The following is a 15,089-nucleotide window of genomic DNA, read 5'->3' as shown; positions in this document are numbered from 1 at the left end:
CCCTGGGCCACCCGACTCACCGCCTGTGGGGGCCCCCGACGGGGTCAGCACATCGTCGTCATCACTGTCGTCCTCGTTGGATGGGGCGGTCCCAGGTTCAGGGGCCGGTGCCTTGGCCTCCTGCTCCTGCTCCACGCGACTACGCAGGGCCAGGATGCGGTGGTGCAGGGCCGCGTACAGCTGGCCTGTGTCCTTGGAGCTGGCCTGGGGGCAGAGGGGAGACCCCTCCTCAGTCAACTCCAGGACTCGGAGTGGGGAGCCTGACCTCCCTCCTCAACAAACTCAAGGGCAGGAAACAGAAGCTCCGGCGGGCGCAGGGCTTGTCCTCCCAAGGGGTCACAGAGCCCACAACCAGGCCAGCCCTCCCGACCCTGGAGGCCTCCCGCTCTCCCTGGCCAGGCCCCCGTGCAGGGCACCCAGTGCTGGACGTGGAGCTGGCTGCTTGTGTCTGGCAGCCGCCTGGCCTCTACCCGGGGCTGCTCACCGAGATCAGGAAGACCTTCACGCCCTGGTCCTCAGTGTCCATGGCCGTGATTCGGATGCTCTTCTCGCTGGCCTTGTCCATCTGCATCTGGGCCCACAGCTTGGTGTTGAGGATCAGTCGCAGGCTGCCCTGGGTCCGCATCACTGCAACCAGTGAGGACGTCAGTCCTGCCCGCCCCCACCCAACCCCAGGAAAACAGACACACCTGCAGGCAAGTCAACATCCCAGGGAGGAATCCCACGACAGCCTCCCCCCTGCCCATCTGCCGAGCAGCAGCCCTGGCACCCCCGCCACTGAAGTGCATGCAGGGGGTGGAGGTGGTACCTGGACGGGGCTTCCCAGGAAAGGGGCTAGTTAGGGGGCAGCAGGGGGCATGCTGCATGGGGGTGGGCTGCACACTGGGGACATGGCACATGAAGCTGACACCCCCTGACTGTCACCACCCACAGGCCAAGGTCCAGTTCCTGCCCCGTGAGGAGAAGCTGAACACTAGGAGGAAGTGCTGGGGCTGACTGCTGCTCAGAGCGTCCCTCGGGAGTGGCTGAGGACAGCACGCAGTAGAGAGAAGCTGGGACAGACCCTTCCTCCAGGAAACGCAGGTGAGACCTGAGTTCCACCCACAGCCAGCCCAAGGTCAACGTCGTCCTGCTTGACCTGTCCCGGCCTACCCAGCCCCAACCCCGTCTACGCCCCAACCTTGAAAACCTGGGGCAGGTTAGATGTGGTCACCCCAACCCAGATGCCCCCAACCCCACCCCTCAAGGTGAGCTCTGAGGGAAGGTCTGTGCCAAGGGTCAAAGGTTGTGTGGGGTGAAAGGAGGGCATGGCCAGAAAGGACCTCAACGAGGAGGGGAGGGCATGGCTGCAAGGAGGCTGGTCACAGGCTGACGACCAGGGGAAAAGCCACGAGCTGGGATCTTGAAATCCTGTGCCCTCTCTGCCCTCTGCTTGCACGTTTCCATTAGAAACATTGAAAAAGAAATGAAGGGATGTCTACGGGCAGGGGTGAAAAGACCTGTGCCCGAACAGGAGGGCCATTTCCATTTCTGTTCCAATTCTGAGCCCAAGCACATAAAAACACCTTTGAAAGGACACAGCGCGAGCTACACCTGGGCCAGGGATCGACACTTCTGTAAAGGCCGGACGACAACTTTTAATTTGGGAGGGTAACTTACAAAAAGAAAAAGATGAGTACACGTGTCTCACACATATGCAAACACACTCACACACATACTTTTTGTAATAATCATACTTCCAGGAATAAAATTCATGTAAAAAATGGTACAAGAAACATTATTTATGAGCCAAGAAAAATTAAGAACCCAAATGTCCATCAAAAGGGAAATGGCTATTCAGTCGGTGGAATATTAATGGGAAGTTTTTCAAGAACTTTTTAAGTCATGTTTTAAGGCAAATGCAACAACAAAGGAACACGCTCACTAAAGAGAGTGAAGAGAGCAAGACAGGATCGCCCCACTTCCTTAGAAAAGGGCCACAGAGCAGGAACAGACCTACCAAAACGTTCTCAGCAGGGATTTCCCTTTTTCATAAAGAAATTTTAGCTGATGTTTGATTTCTTTGTTTTCCTACCATAAAACAACTGGCACTTTTATTATCGAAAAAAAAGTTCAAAAACTGCTGAATCTTTTTATCTATTTTCACAGTCAGAAAGAGAATCAGAGAAGGACTGGTAGTGGGAGCCTCTAGGCTGGGTGGGATGGGTCCCCCAGGTTGAGGGCTGGCCATGGACACACGTCGGGGGCCCCGAATCCCCCAGGCCCTCCATGGGAACCCGGCCACAGCTCACCTAGTCGGGACTGCAACGTCCCGTCGTCAGTTGATGCCATGTCGTTAAGTCTGAGCAGCCCTCGGCCTCTCTCCACCCACGACTGCGAGGTCTTGTCAAAGACAAACAGCTTACATTGGATCTGCAACACAAGGTGAGCGTGCATGAACCGCCAGGCTCAACAAACTACGGCCCGGGGGACACATCTGGCCTTGGCCACTTTTCTGTCCTGCTTTCAAGCTTGAATGGATTTTACATTTTCAGAAGAGTATTAAAAAAAAATCACTATGGAAATGCAAATCAAAACCACAACGTGGGGGACTTCTCTGGTGGTCCTGTGGTTAAGAATCTGTCTTCCAGCACAGGGGACACAGGCTCACCCCTGGTTGGGGAACTAAGATCCTACATGTTATAGGGCAGCTAAAACCTGACACGGCCAAGTAAATAAAAAGATAAAAATAAAAAAAATCCACAATATGATACCACTTCACACTCACTAGGATGGTTGTAACCAAAGGACAGATGAAACAGGTGTTGGAGGATGTGGAGAAAGCAGAACCCTCACACCTTGCTGATGGGAATGGGAACTGGTGCAGCCGCTGTGGAAAACTGCCCTTTAAAGTGTTAAACATGGAATTATCACACAGCCCAGAAATCCCACTTGTAAGTATCTACCCAAGAAGAGTGAAGCAGGCGTGCACCGAGAAAGCTGTACGTGAGTGTCCATGGGCATCATTCTTAATCCCCCCAGGGTGGAAACAAAGCAGGTGTCCACCAACAGGGGATGGGATGAGCAACCGTGGTCCATTTGTACAGGGGACAGTCATTCAGTCATGAAGAACGAGGCTCTGACACATGCTCCAACAGGGACGAACCCCAGAGACAACCCAGTATGAGTCTGCTGACACGAAACACCCAGAACAGGCACGTCCACAGAGAGAAAGAGAGGATTCGTGGTCGCCAGGGGCTGGGGGAGAGGGGGATGGGGAAATCACTGCTGAAGGGCAAAGGGCATAAGGCTTCTTTTTTGGGGGCAAAAATGTTCTAAAGTAGTGATGACATTTGTACAACTCTCTGAATGTGCTAAAACCCACTGAACTGTACACTTTAAAAAAGGTGAATTTCATAGTATGTGCACTGTATCTCATCAAAGCTGTTTTATGTTTAAAAAAGTGCAACAGAGACCGTAAGCGACCCTTTACAGAGAGAAGTCCGTAGATCTTCATAAGTCAACATCTCTTGACAGTAAAATGAATCTGAGTAGGGATAAGCAGTACCACAGAAAACTCCCCAATGCCACATGTTTGTGGTTTACAGACACACACTCGGGTATGTGGGGAAGGATGAAGGGCAGATGGAGCCCTACCGCCCTGGACCTGCTGTCCCAGGAGGGGAGGACCGTGGGGACGTGGCAGGAGGGCCGTGAAGTCTGGGCTAAGAGGAGGACACTGGGACAAGACAGTCACAGCTGCTAAGGGGCGGCAGGAACAAGTGTCTGTTTCAGGTCTGTAACTTGTCCTGAGACAGGCCGTGTGGCTCTAGCGCCCGGCACCACAAGCAGGTGGGCACTCACCTGCAGCACGTTGCTCTCGGCCTCCTCCCCGGTGATGACCTCCACCTTCTCTAGCAGGCACTTCCGCGCCGTCGCCTTGGTGTAGGCGGCTGCCGACTCAGCCAGGGACTCTGCAATGTGATTAGCTAGACGACATTGACTACTGACTTGGTTGGGGGGGATGGTGTACCTCATGGGACACCCCAAGGGGGCCAGTGCCTCTGGGAGCCACACCTTGGCCCACAGGGGACCCTGCTAATGCACCCTGTGACTCTGCCGGGAGCGGCCAGCACAGCTCCAGTTCCCACTCTCCTGGCTCCGGGGAGAACAGAAGATAGCGAGACCTCTGAGGGTGCTGAAGAGCACCCCCTCAGCTGCCTCGGTTGGGGACAGACACCTCATCCCATTCTGGGTCACCAGGCAGTGCCTGGGCCTGGCTGTCCTGAGCTGGCCAAGCCCCCTTCTGCTAACTGGATGCCAGCACCCAGGGCTGGGGTTCACAGTGTCCCTGGCCACCCTCCTGGACAGGACCAAGGCCTACCTTTCTCAGGAGTGGCTTCCTGGGACGAGGACTCAGATCCGGACTCTGCCGCTGTGTTTTCTCTGTTGGCATCTGAGCTGAGTTCATTTAACTTGGGCGGGCTCTGTGGGCAGTAAAGGTATACAGAAGAAGGTGGGTATGTGGGGAGGTGGTCCCAGTGGGCTGACCGCTGCGGACAGGAGGCCCCTCTGCTGGGAGGTGGCTCTCGGCACGTTCTCTTCTGGGCAGAGGGTTTCTCTTGGCCAGCTTCCCTCTTGGAGCCTGGGGACCTGCCCAGACCCAGTCCCTCTCCACTCAGTGCTCACCGAGCATCCTCAGACGACACCCTAGACACAGGCCTATCCTGGACGTTGTATGTGAACTGCCTCTGGAGCCTCTGTGGCATCACCCGGAGGCGGGGGCCACCAACTGACCACAGGCCACCTGGTCACCTTGGTCTGTGAGGCAATTCTTTGACTACTTCATTGTAATCGAAAAAGGACACTACTGATACTCAAGAAAAGAAGCAGAGAGTTCCTCAGCATAATAAACACAGAGACCAAGGTGCCAGGAGTCAGGTGAGCCCCCGACAGCACCTGAGCCACCCTCACAAATGGACACAATGGGAGTGGGAATGTATGGTTGGGGGAATAAAAGGAAAAAAATAAGGAAGCAGGTGACAATTCTAGAAGCCCATCCAGGGCCAGAAGACGACCCGAGGGTGTTGTGTGTTATGGGTGCAGGGGACACTGTGGGGGCCTGTCCGAGGCTGCCATCCCTACCACCCTCTCCGTGCTGTGGCCTCACAGTCCGGGTGGGGCCACCCTCCCCTGGCGTCAGAGGTGGCTCGTGGTGATCCCAGCAGCACACAGCTGAGTGCTCTGGCCGACAGCTGTCCCCACCCTGCCCTGAGATGAGTAATGACAGGAAGCGCAACCCAGGCTCCTGCACAGCCTCCCTGGGCCACCAGGTCTGTCCCTCCTGCCCCTGCACGCTGTTTAGGCTGAGTCTGAGTTGGGTCTTCTTTCTGTTACTCGGCAAAAGGCAGCACTCTAATGTCACAGGACATGACACAGCAGGCACACCCCGTGCCCCTGTGACCTGCGGGTGGCTCTGAAAGTCTCTGGGCCCCAAGGATCGTCCTCACCGGGTCACTCACCAGCACGCGCTCACTCATGTTCTGGCCAAACACGAATTTGCTGCTGGCGGCATCGGCACTGTTGGTTGCGTTCTCCAAACTGCAGAGGAGACGCACTCTGAGTGAGTGTGGGCAGCAGGGGCACAGGGCCAGCGGCGTGCACGCCCGCACACACAATGCGCACGGCTGGAGCGGAAAGCAGCCAAGGCCCCGCAAGGCCAAGTGGGCCGGTCTGCCTCGCCAGGGGCAGGCCCCCACAGGCTCTGGGCTGGGCCCCACCAGGAGGCAGACAGGAAGCCTTGGTTCCAGTTGCCTGGCACCAACTGCTCAGTCACTGTGTGACACAGCGGACGCCCATTCCCCCACCCCCATAGGAGGGCACCACAGAGAGGCGGAGTGCAGGGGCCATCTGCCCACTCCCCGAAGACATGCCCCCGAGACGTGCTGCAGCTCTCTGGGCCCTTCCCCCGGCCCCACACCAAGGAGGTGACACCTCCTACCAGGCTGCAGGGGGGTGACAAACGATGGCCCTTGGGGAGCTCTCGGCAAATGGCCGCTGCTATGGCCGTCACACTTCATCCAGATTAAGACATCATAGGCTGCACACGCCTCCCAATGTGGGAAACACTGAGGTGCATAAAACATGTCTTAAAATAACTGATGTGCTCCACTAACTGGGGGCCCGGCTGCTGAACAGCAGGTCACTGTTCCCGCCAGGCCTCTTGGAGGCTGGCGTCTGCACGGTGCCTGCCCTGCTGGCCCGACTCCCAGGCAGGGTGTGCCTTCCTCCCCAGACACCCCAGCAGCCTGGCTGCGGGTGAACGCCCCCGCCAGCAGCGCCAACAGGGAGCCCGGATCCAGCACCTGGTGACAGAGGTCACTCCCAGGATGGGCTGGACAACCCCACAGGACTGCAGTCCTGCCTCACTGTCCACTGCAGTGCCTCCCGCCCTGGCCCCCAATCCTGGACCCTCCACACCTCCACCAAGTAGGGAAGGAGGGCTGGAGGTGACTGGAGTTTGGCTGCCTGGGCCCCCCACCCTCCCGAGGAAGGACTGGGCTGGTCCAGGGACAGCGGGTGACCGTGGGCTCCCTGAGGCAGAGGCTTCCCCGAGCAAGGCTAGGCACCAGCCCGAGGTGCACACCTGGAGCTGATGTACTGAAGGAAGTAGTTGGTCGCAGCTGGCGTCTCTGAACTGGGGTGTCCGGCGTTCTCCATGTCTGCCACTTCAGTGTTCTCATTGATCAACTGGGAAATAAGAGGAAACACTGCTCAGGGGATGGCATGTTCAGGGCCTCAGCAGCTCAGCCCATCTGTACATGCCCTGTGTGACACACAGCTCCATCTACATGCATGCGTCCTGGGGGTTACAGTTAAGATGTAAAAACAGCCCATGAGGTGCTGGGCAGCCTTTTCTCCTCTGTTTAAAAAAAACTCAGGCTGGCAACCTGTTGGCATTTTCCACCAATGCTTCTGTACCAAGAGATCACAGATCATGTACAAATTTCATATTTTAAAGGGTTCATCATAAACAGAAGCCTCATTTCTCGAGGCTTCTTTTAAGCTAACTGTCGTGCTGCCATGGTTAAACACATTCTCCAATGCAATTCTGCTGGGAACACTGTGAGGTGGGTGTTAGCGACCATGTTCTGAAAGAGGAAGCAGAGGCTCAGAGGGGTTAAGAAACCACACCTCAAGTCACTCCCCATGCAGAAACCGGGATGTGGCCCTGAGACCCAGGGGCCTCCATGAGACGCTGCCCCACCCCAATCTCAAGGCAGCATGGAAGACTCGACCTGAAGGCCCAGGTCTCTCTTTTCCTGCTTCCTGCTCCAGGAAGGGAGCAGCTGCCAAAGGACTCGTTATTTTGCCTGAAGCTGTGCAACATCAACACCTACTTCTGTGTCTCTGGGGGCATCCGTGCTTCTGCTGGACAGTGGGCACCAAAGGAAGCAGCTAGTGCGGCTGGACACCTTCCCTGCACCCCAGACTCTGGTCTCCTCATTTCAGGGCTCCCCACCCTCCACATCACTGACCCCGCACCTAGATGGTTCCGAGTGGGGAGGGGCCTCCTGGGCACTGCAGTGTGTTGGTCAGCATCTCTGGCCTCCACCTACTTAGCATCAGTGGCATCTACTCTCCAGTTGTGACAATGACTGGTGTCCCCAGACCCAGCCTCCAGGAGCTCCTGCCAGATGAGCTGATGTCCATGGTGCAGAGGGACCTTCTGCACCCAGGGCTGGGACAGGTCTCCCAGAGGACCAGAGAGCACGGTCCCCAACTGAGAGTCCCTGCCATGGCCACAAGCTCCCCACCCCCGACTCAAAGCCCCCAGAGCAGACCAACACAGCTGGGGGCAGCCAGGAGGGGCAGAGCCTGCTGCCTTCTGGGGAGAGAACAAAGTGATGTCCCAGCTGTCCTACTTGAAAACAAACGGCAGCAGCTTTCACTGGGGGTGATGTAGCCCTCAGGGGATGGTCAGCACTAGTGGGAATGCTTCCCGTGGTCAGCACTGGCAGGGAAAGGCATCCAGAGGGCGGCACTGGGGAACAGCCTAAGAAGGATCCAGTCTAAACACTGCCAGTGCTGAGAAACTCTTCAGTAAGGATAAGAGTCTCTGGAGACGTTGAAAGCATCAGATACTAACATTCTGCTCGTTCCTTCGCTGTAAAAACATCAGCTGTCAGGGCTCAGTCACCTCCCTGACCTTGTTCCTGGAGCATGAGGGGGCTGGCTGCTGGGAGCCCTGCCGAGCTCCACATAGGGGGTGGGGGTGGCGTGCGGCCAGCAGCGCAGCATGGTACCACCCTGGACACAGCCCCGCTCCCCATCTCTGGGAAAATGAAGCTGGGGGAGGCACAGGCAGGTTGCTTCACTAGTCCCCAGCTCACCGGGCTCTCCAACCACCTACCTTCACTCTGTCCCTCAAGTTCTGCCCAAACACGAATGCCTGCTGGGCCCCCTGCTCTTTCTTCTCACAGTTCTCCTCCTCGGAAGCATTGCTAGACTCATTTCTCTGGGACTTCTCCTGGTTAAAACAAGCAAACAGGATAGCTGAGAAGCAGGAACACCGCAGCCCTAGGATGCAAGATGAGCTGTCTCATGCCCCTGCATCTGCTCAGCATGAATCCTGTGGTGCAGGCCCTTGGGTGGGGGGTGCTGGGGAGACCACCTAGGATGGGGCAAGCTCTGGGCAGTGCCCTTGTCACTGGGGATGCTGGTGAAGGATGGTGGGGAGTAGGATGGGTGGGCTGGGGTCATTTCTGGGTCTTCCTCAAGCTCACTGCCCTGGAGACCCTGGCCACCAGTTTCTGAGAAGCTGTAGGCTATGGGAACGATTCCTCTTCCAATTCTGCGGACTGTGGTTGGAGGGTGGGGGGCTCAGGGACGTATGAAGACTGAATTGCACATGCTCATTTTCCCCATTTGAGCCTCAACATCTGGTGGGGGTAGGGGGCGTGGGCGGGGAGGTGGAGAAGCCCAGGCAGCATTGTATCTGCCCAAATGGATGGAGTGGAAATAAACACACGGGTGCAAGTGGTCTCTGCACGTGGACCCTCGGGTTATGTGTGACTGCAGCTCGAGTTTCAGGTCCGACTTGCCAACCACAAATGCAGGCTCTTCGTTAAATGTCCCGTATTTTCCAGATGCTGTGCAATGCTACCGGGAAATACAACTGGCCTATAGAATCCCAGAACTCGTCTTCTTTTCTAAAAAACGATTTCTGAGCCAACACCCAGGCACACTTCTGCCACCAGAAGCAGAGCGTGTGTACGAATCCCTAGGAGCTGCTTGGCTGTGTGAGAGGGTGAGGAGACAGCTTTCCGTGGAGGGCCGCAGGCCCCCTTAGCGGCACAACCCTGCTCGTGGCCCATTTCCCTCAGAACCAAGCATGGGGTCCTGGCAGCCTGGCGACTTGGCCAGTCAGCTGGGGTTACCCAAGGATCCCTCTGGGCAAATCAGGCAGCCTGAATACAGGCCAGCTCAGACACGGCCCAAAGTGGCTTAGAGTCCACGTGCTCAGCTATACCCCGAGAGGCCTCACATGTGGCACGCTCCCTGCCCCGTCGAGGACAGACCTCAAGTGCTGGCGTCTCATCAGATGGACTTCTCTGGGCTGGGTTGTCAGGTAAGGCTGATGTTGCTGCCCCCGTGCAGTCTGCTGGGATGCTGACCCCGTTGGTGCCGCTACTCGGGACTGTGGGAAAAAAAGACGGAGGGCGTCTCAGAAGTTGGACCACCTCTACTGCCCCTGCCCACCACTGGGGCCCAACAGTGGAGGGTCTTTTTTTTAAAGGAGAGGATCTGTGACTTCCTTGGGGGTCCAGCGGTTAGGACCCTGTGCTTCTATTGTACGGGGCCCAGGTTTGATTCCCAGTTGGGGAACTCAGATCCCACATGCTACAGAGTGCAGCAAGAAAACTGAAAAGATAACATGCTTAAAGAAAAATGATACGGAATCAATACTGAAAATGAAATTCTTAGGTTAGAAAAACCCAAATACCAAACGAAAACCTCACAAAACTGAGAATCTATTATTGTAATTCTATGAAGAACCCTGTGAATTTTCAGTTTATTTAGACATACTACTACTAAGGAGGAAAACAGAGAATGTATTTGGAGAATAACTATAAATTTTATAAAACTAGTTTTACTAATGAAGTCTTTTATCTATGCACTCCTCTCCCTGGTGGCTCAGACAGTAAAGAATCTACCTGCAATGCAGGACACGTGGGTCTGATCCCTGGGTTGGGAAGACCCCCTGGAAGAGGGCATGGCAACCCACTCTAGTATTCTTGGCTAGAGAATCTCATGGACAAAGGCGCCTGGCGGGCTACAGTCCATGGGGTCCTAAGAGTCAGACAACCGAGTGACTAACATTTCACTTTTCCCTTTTAAATAGCTGCAACCATGTGACTTGCACAACTTCAAATCTGGCTTTGTTCAGTGTTAGACCAAACAGTTTTCCATGTAATTAAAATGCTTCATAAATACCAACTGCTTCTCCCAGGTGGGTTGTGGCATTGCTCCCGATGAGGAGTTCTTAAATTGCAGGGAAAGATTAAGAAGAAAAGCCTATCATGATTAAAAAATTACAGATCAACTGCAAACCACACCGGGTATGTGGATGTAATGGAAACACGGTTTAGGAGTCACATCTCGAGGTGGGGAGTGAGGTGAGACGACCTCTAATCGGTCACCCCTCCAGTCCTGAGCTGCGTGCCCGGGGTGGGACCCGGCTCTTGGGAGCCTCGGTGCGGCAGCAAGGGACAGTGACTGCCCTCCTGTGCGAGTTTGGCCTGGGGGCTGTGACTCACCTGTCTGTGAGAGCGCCTTTGGCTGCGGGGCCTGCAATACCGCTGGGCGAAGCACGCTGCGCTGCTGCTCCTTGGGCTTTTGGCTCGGCAGACCTGGTGACACAGGCTGGCTTGCCCTGGTCCCTCCGACCCCATGGGCAGAAGTGCCCCCCGCCCCCACGCTCAGGCAGTTATAGAAGTGCCCCCTGCCCCCACGCGACGTCCCTCCTAGGCTGGGCTTTACAGGAAGTACAGTAAAGAAAGAAAATTCAAGCTATTTTCTTTACAGTTAGGCACACACATTCCAGCCATTGTTCTTTTTATACGCCGTTCAATAAAACACTCCGTGAAACAGATCTTGCCTGTAGATTAATCCAGGGAGTATGGTTAACACTACAGGGGAACCAAAGGACAGCTGGTCTTGCAGGTCAAGGGCAGACGGTGAGGGGAAAGCAGTGAAGCCATGGTTGACCTCTCAGAGTTTAGGACTCCACAAGAGGTCACGTAAAGGTACTCCTTACATGTGCTTCTCAAAATGCCACGTTGAGAAGATCCCTCTGCCAAACATGGGGCAAGGACCAGGAGAACGTCCCCGGCCCTGGACGGGCTACCCACATGAGTGAGCCTGGGCCCTGCTCACTCATGGCCACTTTGCTACTCTGGGTTAACCCTGTGGCCAGAATGCTCTGGGGAGATAGTCCAATGACCGAGGACTGCCGTGCACAGAGCCTGAATGCCCCACCCCGAGCCGAGCCTAATCCTTCCCCGCCTCCTCCTCCTCTGGGCAGCGGGCTCATTGGATGGAGCACCTCCTGATCTGAGGGCAATCTCGGTGCTCAAGTGTCCGGAGAGGGAGCCCAGCGTGCACCGGCACTTGGGAGGCTGCTGCCCCGCTCGCCTCCTCGACAGCAGACACCTACCTGCACTGGGGGCCTGGCCGTGGATCAGCGTCGGCGGCTTCAACCGGAACCCACTGCTCTTTTCCTCTACAAGCACAAAACAAAAGATGAAAAGCAGGCCTGCTGGGGCAGAGCAATAAAGCCGGAGGGACCTGGGGCGGCCGAAGCCTGTGATCTAGGCTTCAGTGGCTGTGGGCCTGGAGAACCAGGGACGTCGCGTGGGGGCAGGGGGCACTTCTATAACTGCCTGAGCGTGGGGGCGGGGGGCACTTCTGCCCATGGAGTCGGAGGGACCAGGGCAAATATTTCCAAGTTCAAACAGCGAAGCAGAGGCTGGTCCAGTCCTGTCTGCGGGGCAGCCCAGGGAGGAGGCCAGAGGGCTGCAGGCAGTGGTGGCTCTAGGAGAACTGCCAGCAGCAGAGACTGCAGGGTGAGTGCAGGACTGGTCAGGCCTCCACCCGTCTACCCAGCTGCCTACAGGGCCTGAGGGCCCCAAGGACAATCAGGGAGCCCCAGAAGACTGGCCCTCCCTGGGACCCAGCTCCCTGTCCTAGAGGACACAACTGCTATCAGGAAAAGTCCTGCCATTACAGCAGATGTCCGGGAAATGAGACACGTTTTCTGTGGTGAAAAATCAAAGGAGGCCGATAGGCTTGCTCTCTCCAGATGTGCCAGGAAGGCCCGGGAGGAGGAGGGGGGCCTTCTGAGGATGGGGTCTGGGACTGACAGCCAAGGTTCAGACAGAGCCCAGTTCGGCTCAGCCACCGGGGCACCTAGATCCCTTCATTCTGCATCCTCGTGACTGGCCCATCTTAGGGAGTAGGGGAGACAGGCTAACGCCACTCCTGACCACAAGTCTGTCCCCAGAAAAGTCAAAGGATGGCCTCACTTTTGTGCTAAGGTCCAACCCGTGGGAAAAACCCTTTTTGGGTCGCTGGGAACAAGCTCAATACACAGAAATCACATGTGTGTTATTAGACACGAGCAGTGAATAATTCAAACATGAAGCTGAGAAAACAACTCCACTTATAACAGCCGGGAATAAACGTGACCAGTAAGAACTATAAAACACTGCTGGAAGAAAGCGAAGACTTAAAGAAATGGAAAGATGTCCCCAAAGGTCACACAGTTGTGCAATTCCAGTCACAAGAAATGTCCAGGGCAGGCAGATCCATGGAGACAGAAAGTGGATTTGTGGTGGCCAGAAGCTGGGGAGACCAAGTGGGGAGTGACTGCCCAAGGGCATAGGGTCTCTTTTTGGAGAGACAGTCATCCTAAAATTAATTATGGTGGTGGGTATACAACCCTTCAGCTGCACTAGACACCCTTCAGTTGTTCACAGAAACACCACCACAATTACAACTCATCAGGCCACACAATTAATTAGGTACGAAAGTCAAATCGGAACTCCCCATCAGGCAGGAGGGCCCTGTGCTCTCCTCAGGCAAACACAGGTTCACAAGAGTGATGCCCCCTGCTGGTCAGCACAAGGGAGCCCATGCTGCTGGAGCTGGGGTCCCTCCGGAGAGAGGCTTCAACAGCCAGACAGCACAGGATGCGGGGAAAACACGCTTCCAGGTGGGCCTCTTGGGCAGGGAGATGCTGAATTACATTGCTAGAGCTCAGGGTTACTAAGACGACGACTGGCAATTTAGAAACACTGAAAAAGACTGAGGTAAAATTCACAACTGAGGTAATTTTAGAAGGTCCTCGGAACTGGCTTTGCAATGCTCATACTGCGACTACTATTCACCACTCTGCTCTGACAGGCTAACCCTCAGGGTCGACCCTGAGCAGGGGCAACAAGCCTGGAGAGTCACAGACACACCACCGCCACCCAGCCTGGAGCTGGCCTGCCCACGGATACACAGGACGTCCACCCTGAATGCTGAGGTGAACTGACGCACCACATGCCTCACGTGACTGGGAACATTGGACAGAAAGATGGCGGGGCCCAGAGCAGCAGGGGGACACTTACGGGGCAGGGCCTCTATCTGCACTAGAATAAATGTGCTCTCTGCTTGTGGCCTCTGGAAGCTCCCTCTGCAGCAAGGTCAGTGTGTAATGGAGAGGTGGTCAGAGCCCTAGCAGTCATGCCTGGCTCATAGGAGTGCACAGGCCGTTGCACTTGTGTTCTCTCAAGGGCACACGCATGGCCCCCACAATAGGAGCTTGCTGTGGGAGAGAAGCACTCCTAATAGGGCAGCCTCTGCCCTCCTCTGAAATCACACCCAAGCAAACAGGTTTCCCTGCCTTGCCTCAGAGAGACCCCAAGTGATGTCTGAGAGGGCAACACTGGCTCCAAAGGGAATTCCAGGAACTCTCGGATTAAACCAGGAAGACAGATCAGAATTTAGCCTGGTGCAGACCAGAAGCTAGAGAGAATCTGAGAGGAGGCTCCCTGGTAGGGGCTCAAGTAACAACACACTGAGGAGACAGGGAGCAGGTTTCTGTCAGGAAAGAGGAAGAAATATGAAGAAGGGTTTCATATCATGAACCTTGTCGGCACTGGACGGGAAGTATCCACATGAACTGGGGTGACCTATACACACAGACAGAGCAGCAGAGACACAGACCACAAGCAGACGTGAGTGCCCGTGTGTGAAGAGGTCCATGTGTATGTACACACGTATATGTATGTATGTGCTCTCAGCCATGCGTGTTCCCAGCTATGGGTACAGAGAGGGCCTGGGAGCAGCAGCAGCGCAGTGGGCCGAGCACTCAGATCTTGGTTCCAAGAGACCACTTCCACCAAGCAGAGCCAGGACCCCACTGAGGACAGGGAGAGAAGATGATGAGCCTAGAACCCCCTCTGACAAGATGAAAAGGGCATGCTCAAGAGAAGGATGGGGCCACGGCCGGGGAGCACAGAAACCTGCTGGACGGGGCTCCACCAGCCAGATCGGGGACCATTAGAATGAACTGACGCTGAAGTAAGAACTGAATGTGAAGATAAATACTAGTGACAACGGATTACAACCCACTGGCAGAACCAGGCGAGGCCGAGGGACTGTTTGAGATGCGTGACGCAGGAGCCAGAACGGGATGCCTTTGCTCATTGCTAGGGTGCCTGGGGGAAGATCGAATGGGGTCTCTAGGTAGTGGGATGGAGAAGTACCTTATTATTCTTAAGGTTACATTTTTTTCTTTCTTTCAAAATAAAAGCTAAAAAAAATAAAAAGGCAGGCAGGCAAGGAGCTGAGCAGTTCACTCTGTGGAGTGGACAGGTCAGCCTGTCCCCACTGCACACCGCAGAGGGGACCAGGGACCAGGCTGACCTTTTATGACCTGGCCCCCACAGTCCCGAACAGGACTCACGAAGCCGGTGCCCAGGCCTGCCCTAAAGAACCCTGAGAACCAAGCTCCTCAGGACTTCCCAGTGGTCCAATGGTTAAAGAATCCACCTTTCAAT

The 15,089-nt window shown here is 55.5% G+C and overlaps 1 protein-coding gene across 9 annotated transcripts in view; it reads right to left on the bottom strand.

Annotated features, from left to right (window-relative positions):
* The window catches only part of RANBP3 (RAN binding protein 3), a 50,930-nt gene that overhangs the window by 1,414 nt on the left and 34,427 nt on the right, over positions 1 to 15,089 (bottom strand). For 6 of the 9 annotated variants that reach the window (XM_019964350.2, XM_019964352.2, XM_019964354.2 and 3 more), the window contains 11 exons: positions 11,699 to 11,764; positions 10,800 to 10,892; positions 9,561 to 9,679; positions 8,393 to 8,509; positions 6,626 to 6,729; positions 5,502 to 5,580; positions 4,364 to 4,466; positions 3,844 to 3,968; positions 2,292 to 2,412; positions 485 to 627; positions 21 to 204 (listed from right to left, as the gene is read on the bottom strand). In XM_019964350.2, coding sequence (XP_019819909.1) covers positions 21 to 204; positions 485 to 627; positions 2,292 to 2,412; positions 3,844 to 3,968; positions 4,364 to 4,466; positions 5,502 to 5,580; positions 6,626 to 6,729; positions 8,393 to 8,509; positions 9,561 to 9,679; positions 10,800 to 10,892; positions 11,699 to 11,764 — 1,254 coding nt within the window. The remainder of the gene's footprint in view (positions 1 to 20; positions 205 to 484; positions 628 to 2,291; positions 2,413 to 3,843; positions 3,969 to 4,363; positions 4,467 to 5,501; positions 5,581 to 6,625; positions 6,730 to 8,392; positions 8,510 to 9,560; positions 9,680 to 10,799; positions 10,893 to 11,698; positions 11,765 to 15,089) is intronic. The other 3 variants (XM_019964353.2, XM_019964351.2, XM_019964359.2) reach the window with 1 other exon arrangement.

This window comes from Bos indicus, chromosome 7 (assembly GCF_029378745.1).
Source record: "Bos indicus isolate NIAB-ARS_2022 breed Sahiwal x Tharparkar chromosome 7, NIAB-ARS_B.indTharparkar_mat_pri_1.0, whole genome shotgun sequence".
Lineage (NCBI taxonomy): Eukaryota > Metazoa > Chordata > Mammalia > Artiodactyla > Bovidae > Bos > Bos indicus.
Note: the sequence above shows the minus strand (reverse complement) of the source record. Positions and strands in the feature narration are given on the sequence as shown.